The 20,000-nt window shown below is 32.2% G+C and overlaps 2 protein-coding genes across 7 annotated transcripts in view; one reads left to right on the forward strand and one right to left on the reverse strand.

Moving 5' to 3' along the window:
* Etf-QO (electron transfer flavoprotein-ubiquinone oxidoreductase) overlaps positions 1-4,739 on the reverse strand; it is a 6,471-nt gene extending 1,732 nt beyond the window's left edge. Inside the window, exons 1-8 of the mRNA XM_085662156.1 lie at positions 4,562-4,739; positions 4,415-4,457; positions 3,400-3,513; positions 2,960-3,308; positions 2,544-2,850; positions 2,221-2,462; positions 1,687-2,081; positions 1,327-1,548 (exon numbers count right to left, since the gene is read on the reverse strand). Coding sequence (XP_085518282.1) covers positions 1,327-1,548; positions 1,687-2,081; positions 2,221-2,462; positions 2,544-2,850; positions 2,960-3,308; positions 3,400-3,513; positions 4,415-4,448 — 1,663 coding nt within the window. The 5' untranslated portion in view covers positions 4,449-4,457; positions 4,562-4,739. The remainder of the gene's footprint in view (positions 1-1,326; positions 1,549-1,686; positions 2,082-2,220; positions 2,463-2,543; positions 2,851-2,959; positions 3,309-3,399; positions 3,514-4,414; positions 4,458-4,561) is intronic.
* Positions 4,740-8,065: 3,326 nt separating this feature from the next.
* Positions 8,066-20,000, forward strand: part of GEFmeso (Guanine nucleotide exchange factor in mesoderm) — a 78,213-nt gene continuing 66,278 nt past the window's right edge. For 2 of the 6 annotated variants that reach the window (XM_085662110.1, XM_085662108.1), the window contains exons 1-2: positions 9,516-9,575; positions 10,038-10,420. In XM_085662110.1, coding sequence (XP_085518236.1) covers positions 10,336-10,420 — 85 coding nt within the window. In that variant the 5' untranslated portion in view covers positions 9,516-9,575; positions 10,038-10,335. Of the gene's footprint in view, positions 8,186-8,481; positions 8,602-9,252; positions 9,313-9,515; positions 9,576-10,037; positions 10,421-20,000 lie in introns of those variants that run through there. The other 4 variants (XM_035886001.2, XM_035886002.2, XM_035886006.2 and 1 more) reach the window with 4 other exon arrangements.

Raw genomic sequence — 20,000 nt, forward strand, 5'->3', positions numbered from 1 at the left:
TTAATTGGTACATTTTGACGCTGCGATTTGTACGTATCGTTGGATCGAATACGGACAAAGAATTTTCGTATTCGAGGTTGTTGGCCCAGCTCTACGTGCAGTGTGACCCTCGATTTTGGGGGTTGTGCTTGGTCGGGGGTTGTCTAGCCGAGCGGGGGTGGTTGCCCGGGCGGTTCAGGTTCAAGGACGCTCCGGTCGATAAACTCCGGCGACTGGTTGGAGCTGGATAGTGAGCGAGGAGAGGGAAGAAAGTCCTGGAAAGGAGCTCAAGCCGGAAATGGAAGAGATAAATCTAAGAGAGCATGAGAGAGAAAGAGAGAGAGAGAGAGAGAGAAAGAGGAAAAAAAAAAGAGAGAGAGAGAGAGAGAGAGAAAGATAGGGAGAAGGAAACTTTTGAATTTACTCGAATCGTTCGATTTCAAAAGTTTCTAACAATCGTATTAGGCGATTTCGAATTTTAAATCTGTAATTACTTTGGCCCTGTTAACAGATATAAACAACAAAGAGAAAGAGAGAGAGAGAGAGAGAGAGAGAGAGAGAGAGAGAGAGAGAGAGAGAGAGAGAGAGAGAGAGAGAGAGAGAGAGAGAGAGAGAGAGAGAGAGAGAGAGAGAGAGAGAGAGAGAGAGAGAGAGAGAGAGAGAGAGAGAGAGAGAGAGAGAGAGAGAGAGAGAGAGAGAGAGAGAGAGAGAGAGAGAGAGAGAGAGGAACGATAAGAGGGAAGTGATAATGATAATGAAAATAGAGGGAAAATTTAAAAAGGAAAAAAAAAAAAGAAAAAAAAAATAATTGAAATAGTCGTTAAATGGAAGAATATAATTTAGGAAAAAAGTTTGTAATAAAGATACGCGATTAAAAATATTCAATGAATATTAAATATTACAAATATTATATATATATATATATATATATATATATATATATATATGTGTGTTATGTATGTTCGTGTACGTTGAAATAAATGTTATTTATTACATACTTCGTAAATACGAAGAATATATTATGCGAAGAGAAAGGAATATGATATAATATCGCGCTGTGATAAAAATCCGCAATGCGGATTTCTTATATAGTATATGAGGTTACTTGACTGAATGGTGAATTTATTTAAGCGACATTTTTTGAACGTTTATAGATTTTTGTCATACGTGTCAATTACAGGATGTTGTATTTCTTATAAGATTTTTTTTTTATTCTTTTTTTTTTTTTTTGTTGATTTTAATAGGGTAAAGGTAAATATGTATGGGTCGACTTGATCCTCAAGTCTAATATGTTACTTTGTTATGATTACACGTGTATACGTACACATATATAACTTGTTTACATACCAGCGGGACAAAATCGACCTTCAGGGCCATCGTAAATCGTTAAATTTTTCTTTACTGGTATAGTATCGTCCGATAGAGTCAAATGAGCTGGTTGATCTGCTTCGTGATTTGTTCCGGTAAGAGCGACTGACGATAACAAATCGAATGATACCTCATTATCTGGTTTAGGATATTCGATTGGTGTACATTTAGATGCAGGTTTTAATTTGGAATAATCAGGTCCTAAAAAAAAAAAAAAAAAAAAAAAAAAAAGACAATAATAATAATAATAATAATAATAATAATAATAATAGATAGTAATATAACGTGATATTATATACGTAATCTATATGTTTATAAATAAAAGTTTATATTGAATACCTCCATGAGAGAATGTCCAAGGTTCTCTTCCACCGGTCAACATAGAAAATCCAGAATACATTATTCCTCCGTAAAGGCCAAGATTCGTGTGAAAACTTGGTCTCATATTTCTAACAGCCTTTAATTCTTTGTATATCCAACTATTTTTTATTTTGTCAGAATACGTTTTTGGTTCAAGACCTTTAGTTGGGGAAGAATTTGTTTCGGCTTCGATAATTGCTTCCACGGCGCTCTCTGCAGCCAACATACCACTTTTCATAGCATTGTGAGTTCCTTTAATTTTAGGAACATTAAGAAAGCCTGCTGTACAGCCTATGAGACAACCACCAGGAAATTGAAGCTTTGGAATGGATTGAAATCCTCCTTCTACTAATGCTCTTGCGCCATAAGCTATCCTATTTTTATCATATGTGGGATCAAAAGAAAAGAAAGAAAAAAACAAAAAGAAAGAAAAGAAAAAAAGATATTTGTATATATTTTTGATATTTGTAAATATATATATACATATATATTTATATGTATAATATAAATTACCTCTTTCCTCCTTCAAAAGTTGGCCTAATACTAGGATGTTGTTTGAATCTTTGAAATTCTTTAAATGGATGCAAATAAGGATTGGAATAATCTAATCCAACAACAAAACCAACTGCAACAAGCGGTGTTTCCTCATTGAGATGATATAAAAATGAACCACCATATGTATTTTTATTCAATGGCCAACCAACGGTATGTTCTACCGTACCAGGTTTATGTTTCTCAGGATCAATCTCCCATATCTTAAATAATACAATAAAAATTATTGTAATTTAAGATTAGACATTAAAAATTTTTTCCAATTAAAAATTAAAGATACGTACTTCTTTTAATCCTATACCATAACTTTGGGGTTCACAGTTTTCTCTTAGATTTAATTTCTTAGAAAGTTGTTTAGTTAGATGACCATGACAACCTTCTGCAAAGATCGTACACTTTGCATGTAACTCCATACCTCTTTCAAAAGTTTCCTTTGGAGAACCATCTTTAGCAATTCCAACATCATTCGTTGCTACTCCTTTAACAGAACCATCTTCATGGTATAAAATTTCTGAACCTGCATAACCAGGATATATTTCTACTCCTGCAGCTTCAGCTTGTTCCCCTAGCCATGATACAACATGGCCTAATCTGTAAAGAATCTATTTCTTTACAAATTTTTAAGAGATGCAAAAAAAAAAAAAAAAAAAAGTAAAAAGAAAAATTCAATTCTCATACCCAATGTAAAATATATTTTTACCTAACTATATAATTTCCATGATTATACATTGGCATACCCTTTAAAATAGGTATCGATATCCTTCCCTTTTCAGTAAGAAAAGCAAATTTATCCTTTGTAACTGGTGTATGTAAAGGCGCACCTAATTCCTTCCAATTTGGAAATAATTCGATCAAAGCAATTGGATCTAAACAAGCACCGCTAAGAATATGTCCTCCTACAGTTGCAGCCTTCTCTACTAAAGTAACCCTAAGTTCTTTTCCATGCTTTTCTGCTAATCTTCGAGCTTGTATTGCAGCTGACATTCCTGCTGGACCTCCACCGACAATTAATATATCAGTCTCATCTACAAATCTTTCCATATTCACATCTAAAATATATACAAACGTTTATATATTTTTTTCTGTAATAATAATCAATATATATATAAAGATTTTTATTTTTCAAAATAATCTAGAAACCTTTCCATCTTGAATCTTTTTCCCTGGGTACTATCGTATAATGAGTTGTAATCTTTGGATACTTGGCATCTGAATAAGCACGATGAAGGAAGACCTGTTGTAATCTCTGCTGCACTACCAAAAAAATAAATAAATCATATTAAATACACACCGCACAATTATACATATATACATACATATATATATATAAAAGAAGTAAAGAAATATTAATTAATAATTGTATTCGAAGAAAAAAAGAACATCACACATTTATGAATCATAAATCGCGCGCAAATTTATTCATTGGCATTTAAGCCACCATATTTGCGTCAGCCAATCAGAAGACAATGTATCGTCGCCATATTGTCTAGTTAACCTTCTGATTGGTCAAAGTACTTACGTTCATAGGTATAACCTACAAACGCGTACGTGATAACGTCAGTAGTAAGCAGGCACGATAACGAAGCTAACCTCTTCAGGATCGACAGAAATTCTTGTGACTCTTCGAAAAATTTAAATGATAAAGTGATAATATATATATACACACACACACATACATACATATATATATATACTGTTAAGCGAATTAAAAATTATATTTGATTAGTTGCATAAGAGGTATGTTTAAAAGGAGCATAAAAATGACATACGATAAATTAATCTCAATCGATCAATGGATCCTATTTAATAATCAACAAAGATCAAAGTCCAATGTTTTATTGTATTACTTTTCGATCTTATTGCTTTCGAAAATACAGAGTATACTTTAACACGAGCTCTATTTATATACAGAAACATATTTCTTGTAAAAATATTAGATAAATTTATAATAAATATTAGCAAAATAAAATAATATAAAAATCGACATATGTAATATGGAAAATATTTATTTATCCATATGATATATATATATATATATATATATAGACTATAATTTTTTTTCTTTTTCTTTTGTTTTGTTTTTTTTTTGTACATATAATAATTTCATTAACAAAAAGGAAAAACAATATACGCAACGAGATAATAATCAACTTACCAATTTTTGAAGAACAATATATAGAGAAGGCCATGTCTGCACACTGGCAAAGCACGGAGAAAATTCGATATAAATAAATAACAATTTTAATAGACACGAATAATGTGTCCTAATTAATCGTATATAAGATAAATTTAAGTATCGTACTTTTATTCTGCAACAATAGATATAATACTGTTCCTCGTTTATTTTTCTATTTACTACGTTTACGATTGTTAGCTGACAACAAGTGATATCTCGTAAGTAACAGAAGAAACAATGAACGATTTCGAAAGTCGAACGAACCAACAACTATCGTCTCTCGAGTTATATTTCACCAGAAAGAAAGATCGTCGTTGATGATTTACCAGCTTTAGTTTATAACAAGCCACGACATCTGTCGATATAAGAAGAAGTAAAAAAAGAAAAAAGAAACAAAAGAAGGTAAATAATTACCGACTGTCATTATGAATTATCTTAAAATCTTATTATATAGAAAATTATTTATGATAAAGTGAATCAATTATGATAAAAGCTTGAAAAATATAATTGAGTTGAAAATGAAGAAAACTTTAAAAATTGAATTTATCCTGAAAAATACGAATACGTTGTTCGACTGTCGGTACAATAACATTTCTCGTACATCGAACGATCGATAATAGTATCAATTGGTATCTGTCGATATCTTCGGGAGAAATGACACGTAGCGCTATAACTATTTATCATCGAAACAAATTTATACGTTAAATACGAGAGAGAGAGAGAGAGAGAGAGAGAGAGAGAGAGAGAGAGAGAGAGAAACAAAAAAGAAGAAGAAATAAAAAAAAAACCAACAATCGTTGATCGAAAATTAGTCGAAATAAATGTATCGTACTCGTAACACAATTAACCTATATAATCGCGTATAATTGTTATTTTTCCAATGTCGATTTTTAATTCTATAAATACGATAAAAAGTAAAAACGTTATTAAAAAAAAAAAAAGAGAGAGAGAGAGAGAGAAAAAGAAGACAAATAACGCAATAAACGAATGCTATCGGAATTTTTCTTTTCTAAAACTCGACTAACGTCGAGAGGTACGACGCGAACGAAACGCTCATAATATAAAGAACGCGAAGTGAAGAATACGTTGCGAACGTATGTAAACGTGATTTGTTTTCCATTTAAGATAGAAAGGAAGGAAGAAAGAAAGAAAGAAAAAAAAAAAAGAAAGAAAGACATGAGATTTATTAGAGTTATATCACGTTAGCCCTGTCTAAAAATGGCGAATACACTACTCCGGTATTCTTGGAATAATAAATTTTCGCGGTGGGAAAGAACGTGAAGTTGCCGAAAATAAAAAAAGAAAAAATAAAAAGAAAAAGAGTGACAGAATGAGTGAGTGAGAGAGAGAGAGAGAGAGAGAGAGAGAGAGAGAGAGAGAGAGAGAGAGAGAGAGAGAGAGAGATCGTCAAAAAGGACGACGACAACGATGACGACGACAAAGACGAAGATGATGATGATGATGATGATGATGATGATAGTGATGGTGATGGTGATGGTAATGTTGATGATGGAGAAGAAGATCTTATACGTATGTAAAAGGGCTAACGTCCTAATATTCAGAAACCGTCCCTTTCCATTCATCCTGTTCGTGGGATGCAACGACGACGCCGACGACGATGACGGTGGCGACAGTGGTGGTGGTGGTGGTGCTGGTGGTGGTGGTGTGGTGGCGGCGGCATTGCGCCCATCTAATAATAGAACGGTGCGATTCCGTCGACATATTATACACTCAGGATCCCTAATATGCATACAAGTATGTGTACGTCTCTTTGTATATAACATATATATATATATATATATATATATATATATATATATATAACATATGCACGTATATATCGTATGTTTAATATGAACGTGTGTGTGTTTGTGTGTGTGTGTGTGGATGAGAGAAAGGGGGATGTGTACGCGTACGTTGTGTTGATGCGCGGCGCGTACCGAAAAAATAAACTCTTCGTGTTCTGCGAGGGTGGGATATCTGAAGAAGAATGTAAAGCTGCTTTCACGCCGGACACGTTGTCTAGTACCTTACGAATTTATACATACAAAATGTCTTCTTCCTCCTCCTCCTCTTCTTACTCTTCTTTTTCTTTTTTTTCCTTTTTTTTCCTTTTTTTATTCCCTCTCTCTCTCTCTCTCTCTTTCTCTCTCTCTCTCTCTCTTTTTACTTCCACTTCTTTTCTTTTTCTTTTTTCGTTTCTTTTCTTCTTGGAAGAACGGATTAATAATAAAAAAAAAAATATAGAAGGACAGAAAGAAAGAGAAAAAAAAAAATAGATAAATGACGAATTAACGAGAACGATATTAACGTATAAACTGTACAACTTGTAAGTATTATATGTACTCACGTATATGTACTTACGTACTTATCTTTGACATTATTAAATCACGTTCCAAACGATAACGAACGTGTTCGTCCGTCCGTCCGTCCGTCGTCCATCTTGAATAAAATCGATAATAAAACGATCATCGACGAACGACTATCGATATCGAATCGCAATAAAGTTCGCGCGCTTATAGTTTATATCGATAATTAACCAACAAACCATCATGGCGTATTATCGTCGATTACGATAGTAATAATACTTCGCGTATTGATTTCTCTTTTTATTTCTCTTTCGTTATTTTTTTCTTTTTTTTTTTTTCTTTTTTTTTGTATTTTCTTTTAAAAGATCGTAGAAATTAATTGAATGAAAAGTATAATTCCAAGTTTCCTTTTCCTCGATGTATGTGAATTTTTGATCGTGAGTGGATTAAGAAGAAGAAGAAGAAGAAGAAGAAAAGAGACAGTGAGACAGAAAGAGACAGAGGAGAGAGAGAGAGAGAAAAGAATGGTTGAATGGTGAATGATGGTGGTTAATGGAGAGACAGTTGTTTGTGCTAGTAGGTGGGAGTGGAAGTGTAGTGGGAGGGATGAAGGAGAGGATGAAGGGGTACGGGAACGAGTGAAAAATTTTTCAACGGTACGCTCTCGAGATTAAAAAGTTTGGGATAACGAAATTCTCTTCTCTCTCTCTCTCTCTTTCTCTCTTTCTCATTCTTTTTGAAAAGAGTAGTAAGAGCTTATCGGAACGCTTAAACGCGATCCACATTGCCCGGGTTCTCTCTTGAGCGGGCGAGGACAGTCGGTGCATTGAGCCGGCTTAAATACGACGTTGCGCAGAGACATATAGGAGGCGTGGGACAGACTAAAAGAGAAAGAGAGAAAGAGATAGAGACGGAGAGTATAGACAGAGATAGATAGATAGAAAGAGAAAAAAAGAGAGACAGAGAGAGGGAGAGAGAGAGTACGTATTAGAGAAAGAAGGAAGGAGAAAGATAATGTGTAAGAGAAAGAAGGAAAGAGAGAGAGAAGGTACGAGTGAAAGAGAAAGAGAGAGAGAGAGAGAGAAGATTTGAGTGAAAGAAAAAGAGAAGGAGAAAGGAGTAAGAGAAAGAGAGAGAGAGAGAGAGAGAGAGAGAGAGAGAGAGAGAGAGAGAGAGAGAGAGAGAGAGAGAGAGAGAGAGAGAGAGAGAGAGAGAGAGAGAGAGAGAGGTTATGTACGCACGCATGCACGAAGTTAGAGAGCGCGTGTGGCGATTCCGCGGGTTCGTGCCTTTCGTACTCGCCGAGGGCTCCTCAGTCCGTCTCGCGAACTCGGCGCCGAGGGAATGCGGCTCCTCCTCGGACGGCGCCCTCCCTGCAACAACAGTCCCATCTGTGATCTACCTCTGAATAATAACAATAATAATAATAATAATAATAATAGTAATAATAATAATAAAATTAATAATAATAATAATAATAATAATAAAAATAATAATAATAATAAGAAGAAGAAGAAAAAGAAGAAGAAGAGGAGGAAGAAGAAGAAGTGGTGGATAAGGATAAGGAGAAAAGGATTCGAATAAAGAGAGAGATAGATAGAAATAGATAGAGACGGATAGAGAAAGAGGGAAATAGAAAGATTCGCGCTATCTATTTTCTCTCTCTCTCTCTCTCTCTCTCTCTCTTTTTCTCTTTTTTTCTTCTTCTCTCTTTCTCTTTTTCTTCCTCTTTCTCTCTTTCTCTCTCGTTATCATTCGCGTTACTACATACTACTCACTTCTACGATCTCGTACGAATCTTTCTTCTCTATCACACGCACTGGGAACTTTGTTAATAAGAGGAGGATAGATAGATAGGTAGATATGGATGGTTTGGATTGATGGATGCACAGTTGGATGGATGGATGGATGGATGGATGGATGGATGGATGGATCAAGAGAGAAAGAGAGTTTGATTCAGAGGAAAAGGAAGAGGAAGAAGATTGGTAGATGTGGTTCGGGAGAAAATTTTTTATCGATCAATACTTTTTCTAATACCCGTATGATTTTCTATATTATTCTTCCTATTTCTTTCTCTCTCTCTCTCTCTCTCTCACTCTCTTTTTTTTTTTTTTTTATCTACGTCGACACTAATAGTCGTAATTGCAATTAGAATAGAAGAAGAGGAAGAGATTGATGCAATAGAGGATTAAAGGGTAGAAAGAAAAATTGTATTCTCTCTCTCTCTCTCTCTCTCTTTTTGTCTCTTTGTCTTTTGGACGCGTACGTTTGAAATTAAAGAGAAAGAGAAAGAAAGAAAAAGTAGAAGTAAAAGAGAAAAAGAGGGAGAGAGAGAGAGGGAGAGAGAGAGAGAGGGAGGGAGGGAGGGAGGGAGGGTGGTCAAGAAGAAGATTGAAAAATAGAAAGAGATGATTCTATATATTCAATCGTTCTTTCTCTCTCACATATACATTTGGACTTATTGTTAGAAAGAGAAGAGTAGTGAAGAAGAAGAAGAAGAAGAAGATTGAAAGATAAAAAGAGAGAAAGAAGAGAAAAGCTCTACGTATATACGTCTCTCTCGTACTTGTAAGATTTAAAGTTAAAGAGAAAAAGAAAAAGAGATAGAGAGCGTGTGGTCCGGCGCCTATATATATATATCTGTTTCTTTTTTACTTGTATTATCTCAGAAAGAGATAGATATAGAAAAACAGAGAGAGAGAGAGAGAGATTAGCTAAGCTAGCTAGCTAGCTAGCTAAGTCTTTCAGGCTGCCTTCAGCAGCAGTCCGTTCGTGACATCGTCCGTCCGCCCGCGTATGCGCGCGCGAGCGTGCGTGATGCTCGACACGGCGTGCTGATAGATATTCATTTTTCTTTCTTTTTTCTTTTTTCTTGTTTCTTGTCTATTATTTTCTTCACTTTTATTTTCCCATTTTTTTATCTTCTCTTTTCTTTTTTTTTTTATTATTTATTTATTTTTTTTTTTCTCTCTCATTATTATCATCATTTTTGGTTATCTACCGACTTTACTTTTCTTCTTTTATTTTATTTTATTTTATTTTATTTTATTTTATTTTATTTTATTTTATTTTATTTTTTTACTTTTTTGGTCTTCGCTTCTTTTTTTTTTTTTTTTGTCGGCTTTCGAATCATTGTACATGTATTTTTCTTTTTATATATATATATATATATATATATGTATACGTAATGTGTATGTGTGTCCTGTGTGTGTATTTATATATATATATATATATATATTTTTTTTTTTTTTTCTTTTTCTTTTTCTTTAAATTGATTTTCTGTCGAATTGTAGAAGAGAGTTATTTTAATCGAACTATTAAAGAACGCGAGTGTGTTTGTTATTCGAGAAGGAAAAAAGGGAAAGAGAAACTCGTAAAAGGACTTTACAAAACGAACCTGTGGAAGATAATCGGTAATCGTTGCTGAGAATTAATGAATGAATGAACGAAAAGAAGAAAGGAAGGAACGAAGAAGGAAAGAATTAATTAGTTAATTGCTTAATTAATTAATTAATTAATTAATTAATTAATTAAGCAAAAAAAGAAGAAGAAAGGAGTGATAATAAAAGAGATTATCAAGGAAAAAAGAAAATGGATTGTTCGGAGGCCGATGCCGAAGCTGCCAGCTCCAATGCTGTTGACTCAGATGGATCCGTCAGCTGGGAGGATTTCTTTGGTATGTTTAATTACGTTTATGTCAATATCTTTTTTTTTTCCTTTTTTTTTTTCTTTTTTCTCATTTTTCCTTTTTCGTTTCTTTTCTTTTTTCTTCTTCTTCTTCTTCTTCTTCTTCTCTCTCTTTTTTCTTTTTTCTCTTTTTTCTTCCTCCACTTCTTCTTCTTTCTTCCTTTTTGTCTCTCTTATTACGTTAAAAAAAAAAAAAAAAAAAAAAAAAAAAAAAAAAAAAAAAAGAAAGAAAAAAAAACGACGAGTTCATGGAGATTCGTAAATATTTTTTTTTCTTTTCTTTTCTCTTCTTTTTTTTTTTTTTTTTCGACGCAATTTATCACCTCTTGCGGATTTTACATTGAACAAAATTCGCAAATGGGAAGGGATTTTTTTTTTTTTTTTTTTTTTTTTTTTTTTTTAATCTTCGATTCGAAGAATATTGTACGTTGTTTATATAAATATTTATTTGCATTCAAAATTTATTTTCTCTTCTTTGAATTACGTAATTGTTGCCTATACAATGGCAGTAATAATTTCTAAAATAAAATATTTTTCGATGTACCGGAGAGATGGGGGGGTGGGGGGAAGCTGACATTGGCTTTGAATAGTTTTCAAGAAATTTTATTTTATTTTTTTTTTTTTTTCTTTCTTCTTTTTTCTATTTTACGATCGTTAACGAAATAATTCCTTGCCTCGTTGAAAAAAAAAAAAATATTCTAACTAGCTTATCTATGAATGTACATACACGTAGGTATTAGTGCTTTTTGCATATCGCGCGCGTTAGAAATATGTATCTAATGTTTCATGCACTCACATAGATTATTTCACATTTTACAAGGACGAATCTTCCCTCCCTCTACCCTTCCACCTCTCTTCTACCTTCCCTTCACCGCCATTCAATTTCAATGCCCGAACGTGTCCGCTATTTTAAATATTAATAATAATAATAATAATTATTATTATTATTATTATTATTAAAAAAAATCAATCCAATATTAAATAATGAGAATTATATTGCGTAATAAAAGTTGTCGATAGATTATTAGAATAATTCTAAAAAGAATAGATATCTGTTTGTAATTCTAAAAAAAGAAAGAAAAAAAAAAAGGAGGAAGAAGAAAAAATAATGGAATAATAATTAAAATATCGATTGAATGAATAATTGAAATGAATTCAATTATCATACTTGCATGTAGTCATGAATATGTTAGAATAATTAATTAGAATAATTAAGTGAACGAATTGATATTATTTCATAGAAATGGGAATGACGATTGAGATTAGTCGATTGATGAATAATTAATACGAATTAAATTATCGTGCGTATTTATGAATATAATTTTTGATTAGGGAAAAAAAAAAACCAACGAATTGATAATAATATTCACATAAAATAAGATCAACCATTAAAAGACGTCATGGATGGGTTTATTATTAAAAACAATTATTATTAAAAATTAATTATTAATTAATTATTATTAAAATTATTATTATTATTAAAATAATTATTATTAAATTGTAAATACAATTGTCATGGATACGTTTATTGTTAAAATAATTGCGAATGTATTTTATTTTGATCAGGATTAAGATATTAGAAAGGAATATTTTTTTTATTGTTAAAAAAACAAGAAAAAGAAAAGAGAAAAAGGAAAAAGAAAGGAATAAATATAGAAAGTAATAAATATTTGTGTTAACGTCTCGTAAATATTCGTAAAGGGGATGGGGGGGAGGCGTCGGCGACGACGGCGGCTGGGTTGGGTCGGGGGGGAGGAGAGGATCGTCGTCAGGAATGAATTAATAAAATTTTTATATCCTTTTTAGAAATATTTCCCTCTATCTCTCATGTGGACATGCATTTAACAGGAACACAGTCTCTTCGTTTCTCTGCTTGCCACGTGTTACACGCTCGATGAGCACGTCTAAAAGATCTTTCAAGTATCTTCATAGAGAGTATGAAGAGAGAAAGAGAGAGAGAGAGAGAGAGAGAGAGAGATAGAGGGAGAGATAAATAGAAGGGGAAAGAGATAAAGATAAAGTTTATTACATAACGCATCGCATTTCCCCATTTGAAAACGTTCATTAATAACAATGAATGTAAAGAATTTTCTTAAAATAATATTTATACAACTTCGAGCCGATCTTTGCTTCTTCTTCGTCATATTTTTTCTTTTTTTTTTTCTTGATCTTCTTTTTTTTCTTTTTTTTTTTTTTTTTTTTTTTTTTTATCGTTTTTCGTTTTTAAATATTTCATGTATTCGCGAAAGAAAAATTTCGTTGAAAAACTTCTGATAGTAATAATAAACTTACGAGGAAGAATGAAACGAAACGGAATGAAATGAAATGAAATGAAATGAAATGAAATGAAATGAAACGAAACGAAACGAGAAACGTATGTATCTTTCTAACTTATTCAAAATATACTTCAGTTCTTTTCATACTTCGAGCACAAAAGAAGCGAAAGAAATAAAAAAATAAAAAAAAAAAGTAAAAAAAGAAAAAAGTAAAAAAAAAAAAATACGGAAAAGAAAGAAAGAAAAGAAAAAGGAGGGAGGGATGGGGGGGGGGAAATGGTCGGCGATGGAAATTACTCGTGCGGTCTTTACTCGTAAAGTTTGTCGGCTCGTATTTCTTTTTACGCGGTGTTTCTTCAAAAGAGAGAGGAGAACTTCTAAGTCGACGACGACGACGACGACGACGATTAAAAAATGAGTAAAAAGAAAGAAATATGATAGCTATACCGTGAATGGTTTGTTTTGAAATTGTATCGAAAATTATAATACGCTTCGAAATGTTTTTTTTTCTTCCCCCCCCCCCCCTTGAATTTTATTAAATGATTTTCTTTTTTTTTTTTTTTTTTTTCCATTAACAATTAATTTTTTTTTTTCTCTCTCTCTCTCTCTCTCTCTTTTTTGGCAACACTTCATATACAAAGTATAATTTGATTTAAAAAGAAAAAAAGAAAAGTAGTGAACCAAAATGGCGGAAACAGTTTTTTTTTCTTTTTTGAAGTATCATATAATCAACGTTACAAGCATTATAAATAATTCCCACGAAACTTTGATGTTATCTTACTTACTGGAAAAAAGCGAGAGAGAGAGAGAGAGAGAGAGAGAGAGAGAGGAGAGAGAGAAAAAAAGTACATCGAAAAAAAAGAAAGGAAAAAAAAGAAGAAGAAAAGAAACGCCGATTGGCACGAAGAAAGAGAAGCGATTTACGAGTACAGTAAATAAAGTAAGAAAATCGAGATTAGGAATAGCTGAAATAGCAGCATATCCCTCCGTGTTCTTTTAGCTCATAGAAAATGCTTAGCACGAGTATCGGAGGATGTGAAAGAACGATCACACTAATGACCCTCTCGTATAGGTGCTCTACGTAGATTTACGCGTACACATTTATGCTCGTAGCGCCGTGATGGCACGTTGAGTTAAACGTTAAGTTTGACGACGTAGACGACGTAGACGACGTAAACGACGAGGAAGAAGAGGACGAAGACGGCAAAGTCCTTTTCTTTCTCTTCCTATTCTCGCCGACTGTCTTACAGGTGCCTCTCCGACACCCTAAGAGAATAAATTATGATCGAGCGCCGCTGACAAGATTATCGAACCTAACCTCAAAGCCTTTTCCTTTTTCTCTTCCTGAATTATTTTCCTTCTCTTGGGTTCCCCGTACTCACCCGCCTTCGACATTCACTTCGTGACTTTATCTTATTTAGCAAAAATTTCAACTACGTTAAAGATAATTCTCAATAATAATATTAATAATAATAATAATAATTATTATTATTATTATTATTCACATTTATCTTATAATAATAATAATAATTATTATTATTATTATTTGGAGATATAATAATTATTATTAGATGATCTGGTAATATAATGTAACAATTGTAATAGTACATATAATAATAATAATAATAATAATAATAATAATAATAATAATAATAATAATAATAATAATAATATTAATAATATTGATTTCATTACTTAAAAAAACAAACAAAGAAAAGAAAAAAAAAAATGATTGCAAATAATTTCTATACCGACGAATATTTCTAATTAAAAAAGATCGATCGATGATAAAACAATCAATCTCTAAGCAATAACAACGAAAAGAATTGTTCTACGAAATAACGGATATCTAAGCCACGATCGATAATGTTCCCCTAACGGTTACTTACTCGTGCTTCTAAAGTGAAATGAGAAACTACTTGCCAGTTGTATGTCTTGTATCGGGTGATATGGCGCCATCATTGTCGCCATTTTAATTATTTAGAAGAGACCATTTTTAAAGGGTATGCAAGTGATTTCAAATATTTACGAACGAAATTAATAAGAGAATATAAATACATTATTATATATACTTAAGTTGGCGATGAATTTTTTAAAGATCGAAATTGAAAACCTATATATATATATATATAGGTTATATATATACATATATATATATAAAACAATAAGTATGTAGTAAATAAGATCAAATAAGATATATGTACGTGAAATGATCGTGGTGTATTTCACGCCATAGAAGAGAAAACGCTTGCAAGTTCCTTTTACTAATACAAAAATATTTGATATATATACACATATATATATATATATATATATATATATATATATATATATTTATATACTGATATGGTATAGATGTAGGATTCGATTCGTCCATATTCTTTCTTTTTCTATCTCTCTTTCTCTGATTCTTTCTCTGCGAGGCATGATTCGTGTGTACTGTGAAAGCGACATTACGCTGTTATCCTTCCTTCCCTTATCTCAAAATTATCTTGAACACGCTCTCGACGATTCCTTCATTTTTCCTCTTCTCTTCCTTTTTATTCTTTCTTTTTCTTTTTTTTTTCTTTCTTTCTTTCTTCTTTTCCTTTTTTTTTCTTTTTTTTTTTTGATCATATGTATATATATATATATATGCATATATATACGTATGTATGTATGCGTATATCTGTTGATCGGGAGATTTACATGCTTTCGTGTAATACAAAAATAATTAAGTCGATACGATCGTTCATTCGTTAGAATGAATAAGAAGAATAAGTGTACGAATAGCCAGGAAATTTAAATAAATAATAATAATAACAAAAAAAAAAATAAAAAAAATAAAAAAAAATAACCAAAAAAGATCACAAAAAATATCTGGGACTAATAATATCGTCGTAAAGTTTCATAGAAAAATTGATAATAACGAGAAATTTTCCAAATCTACGATTGTTCGTTAGAGAAATTAAATGGAAAATTAATGAATAGATAAAGAGAGAAAGAAAGAGAGATAAAGTAATGATAGAGAGAAATAAGAGAAACGTTGCGGGAAATTCAAATGCGAAGATCGGGAGATCTATGCTGTTAGCATAGCCAATTAATTTGTTCTTGGATACGTTCGTTCGAATCGAAAAAAAAAAAAAAAAAAAGGAAAAAAGAATTCCTGTCGGTGATTCCTGTTCGACGGAACAAAGAAAAAGAAAAAGAAAAAAAAACGAAAGGAATAATAATAAGATGATACAGGAAAGGAGGGGGTGGCGGGGCGCGTAAATTAATTAATGAATGAATGAATTAATTAATTGAATAAAAAAAAAAAAATATTGTATAATATTGCTCGGACATTTTAATTTCGTGGTAGACGCATGTAAAGAAAGAGAAAAAAGGAAGAAGAAGGACAAGCAAAAAAAAAAAATAAAAAATAAAAAGAAAAAGAAAAAGTGATTATGATTAATACAGAGCCGAGACGTAAACTCGCGAAGGAAGGCAACGACTTCGAAGACAAGTGCTGAACTTAAGGATGCTGGGTGCTGAGCAAAAAACGTTGCCTCTGCCGGATGCAGCTTAGAGAAGAAGAGAGAGAAAGAGATAAAGAGAGGGGGAATATTCTAAAGGGGAGACGAAGATCGTCTCGCTTCCGTTCGTCTGAGCTTCTCTTCTCTTTCTCTTCTCTCTCTTTCTCTCTCTCTCTTTCTCTCTCTCTCTCTCTCTCTCTCTTACGTATGCATGTCACGTGAAGTGCATTCCCCGCACTTGTACCCCGCAATATCATAGGGTGAGTGTTAACCGAAAAATCGAGCAATTCGTGCCCACCGTCTGAATTTTTATACAGTATCCGACTATCATGGTAGACGGACATCTTGATATACGAATTAAAATTCTCAACCGTGAAAACTCATATTACAGTAATACCGTAATTATTTATTTTCTTTTTCTTTTATTTTTATCAATTATAATATATTTTCAATTAACAATATTTTTTAATTCTCATCAGTGTAAAAATATTCTATACACGTTTGTCCGTTACCGACACTTCAAAAGACAGATTTTTCTGAACGTTATGGTTTAATTGTTTGTATTAGAAAAAAAAAATTGTTTATAAATAATTCAGAAACACAAACATATCTATATATTTAACAAAACATTATTGTTAGTTCGAACTACGACGACGTTGAATTATCTCATAAATTTCGTACTCTCTCTCATTCTCTCTCTCTCTCACTATATCTATCGCGATTCAATATGGCGATAGAGAGCGGCCATATATAAACAATATGGCGGATCGTTACAATCCACTTGAAATGTTCATAGATATTTTTACAAGACTTACGAACGAGGACGAACGAGTAAAATATCAAAGAATATATCTAGAAAAAGGAGATATTCTTATGAGAGAGAAATTTTGTTAGATATTCGAGATAGAATAAAAAGGAGAGAGAGAGAGAGAGAGAGAGAGAGAGAGAGTCTGAGATAAAGAGTTTTCGCTGTCCCTTCAGTATCACCTTAAAAAAAAAAAAACAAAAGAAAAAGAAAGTAAGAATAAAAAGTAGTGTTACGCTTTGAACATTTCAAGACATTTGATGGGACAATAAGATTTCAAAAGGTTCCTGGCAAATTACTGTGAACGAAGAGACGTTCTACCAACGAAGTTGCATTACTTGTAACAAATCGAATGTGCCCCATACCTTTTGTTGTCACCTATAGAATTGTGTAGCCCTCTCTCTTTCTCTCTCTCTCTCTCTCTCGTCCTTTTTTACGAACAGACAGGCAGAGACAGTATGGTCCTTTTTTTACACCGTTACATCGCCAACTCGTTCTCTGTTCCTTTGGTATTCTCTTTTCCTCGTGTCGGCTCGTTTCGATCGAATTCTTTGAAGAAATAAGCCTTCTTCAACTTCCTGGAGAAAAGAAACTAAACGGAATCGTAACGGATCGAACCACCTTGATGATATTACCTTTGAACGGAAACGTCGAGATATAGATAGATAAAGTTAACGAACAGAAACATCATTGCTTTTTCCTTCCCACCCAACACCTCACCACCACCGTCCTATCCCTTGTACGATTCTATTTCGTCTTTTAATACGTTTTAAAAGAATGGCGGAGAAATAATTCCAAAAAAAAAAAAAAAAAAAAAAAAAAAAAATAGATCTATGATCTTTTTAGTTTCTCTGATGATATAATAGTACAAAATGATGATCTAAAATTCTAACAAGAGATAGGAGATTATTGGGAAAGAGAAAATTTATTGTCGTTGTTTGAAAGCAAGAAAAAAAAAGAAAAAGAAATAAAAATATAGCAATGAACAACTACAACTTTGTGTGAAAGAAGATATGATCCTTTTCTATCTCTTTTCTTTTTTTTTTTTTTTTTTTTTCCATTCTCCAACATTCCAGAAAAACGTAAAAAAAAAAAAAAATAAAAATGGAGAAACCTGGTCAGCTGCATTTTGATCGTCGGATTTCAGTCTCAAATATTTCTCTCTCTCTCTCCCCTCCCCTCCCCCTTCTTTGCGTGGGTTTTTTAGTAAAGCGTAGGCGTATTATAGCTCGCGGGGACCCAGCTGCATTTGTAAATCTCAGTTCACCAGTTGGTGGAGGTGAAATATACAATTACTTTACGTGGATAGAAGTAGGGTATATATATATATATATGTAGGGGTATATACATAGAACTATATACATAGAACTATATACATATGTAATGTGCATAACTGATGTCAGAGAGACATGTGAAAGCATCGAACGAGACAGCATGGAACGTATATACTTACGTACGTATACATACATATATACATACACACACACACACACACATATATATATATGTATATAATATGATGTGAAAGAGTAAGAAAGAAATATAGAAAGAGTATTCCTCTTTCTCTGTCTTTCTCTCTTTCTCCGTACTTTGGAACAGGTTGCTTTTGTCGTATTGCCTTGTTCTTGTTTAATGTATTGTATTGTGTTGTGTTGTCTTATGTTATGTCGTGTCGTGTTGTGTCGTCTCGTGTCGTAGTATGGACGAAAACGTGTTGTCTGGTTTGTGTGCTCGGAACTCTGATCTTCGTTCGACTTGCGAAGACGCCATTGAACTTGATTTTCCCAAGTTGCGTTAGACGTGAGGAAACTTTATAAGGAGACGATCAGGATAGTGCATAGAAAACGTTTACCTATACGTTCTAACGTATTTATTTCCATTTAATGGACGCGTTATACACACACGAATAAAAAGTTCGGTCTGATTGCTTTTCTTTCGTAAGAAAAAAAAAAAAAAAAAAAAAAAAACAAAAAAAGAAACGAAAAGAAAAGGGATTTATTTTAAGTTCATTTCATTTTTTATTTCTTTTTTTCTCAATTTTTTTCTCTTTTTCTTTTTTTTTTCTTTTTCTTTTTTTTTTTTTTTCTTCATTTAATTTTAATTAAAGTAAGTAAAACTTACGAAATAGTTTAGCTAATGGATCAACTTGTATAACATAGTTTGACTCTTACGTATATAAATATATATTTGTGTGTGTGTGTGTGTTTGTGTGTGTTTATGTGTATGTAAGATTGAAAAAGAAAAAGAAATGCGCGCGCGCTCGCGTACACACACACATACACGTACAAAGAACGATAAAATGCCGAGTTCTTTAGCGCGTTCACGAACATGTTATACATATAATAATCTTGTGAAAATCACGTTTTCGTTTGAAGTTAACAACTTTGTTTTATAAGAAATGCGCACAACTTCGCAAAGTATTCAGTTTCTTTTTTTTTTTCTCCTCATTTCTTTCATTCTTTCGTATATCTATTCAATGAACTACATAGCAATCTGATAAGATTATAAATATATATATATATATATATATATATATATATATATATATATAATCTTTATCAAAGCGCTGTGTTCTTTTACTCTTACGCGAAAAGTAAATTTATTCTTCGTTTAACTTTATTATCTGGAACACAAAGAGAGACAGCGAGATAAAATATATTTAATATATTATTTATTTATTAATCTTTTTATATATCTATTTTATTTTTTTTTTTTTTTTTTTTTTTTTAATCAAAATCTTTTGAGCCACCCTGTATAATACACCTTCGAAGTTCTCTTCTGTGACGCAATCAATACAAAAGAAGGTTGTATGACGAATAAGAGTCGTTATCGTAATTGCTTTGGGTAATGTATATAGCCCCACACTGTATAAAACTCTTAACGTTGTAATACGAACTTTTCTGACGCAGTCAACCCAGAAGAAGGAAGAATGACGAACCATGACTCGTTATCGTAATCGCATTGAGAAAAAAAAAAAAACAAAAAAAAGAAAAC

This window comes from Vespa mandarinia, chromosome 17 (genome assembly GCF_050613455.1).
Source record: "Vespa mandarinia isolate Hongniang chromosome 17, ASM5061345v1, whole genome shotgun sequence".
Classification (NCBI taxonomy): domain Eukaryota; kingdom Metazoa; phylum Arthropoda; class Insecta; order Hymenoptera; family Vespidae; genus Vespa; species Vespa mandarinia.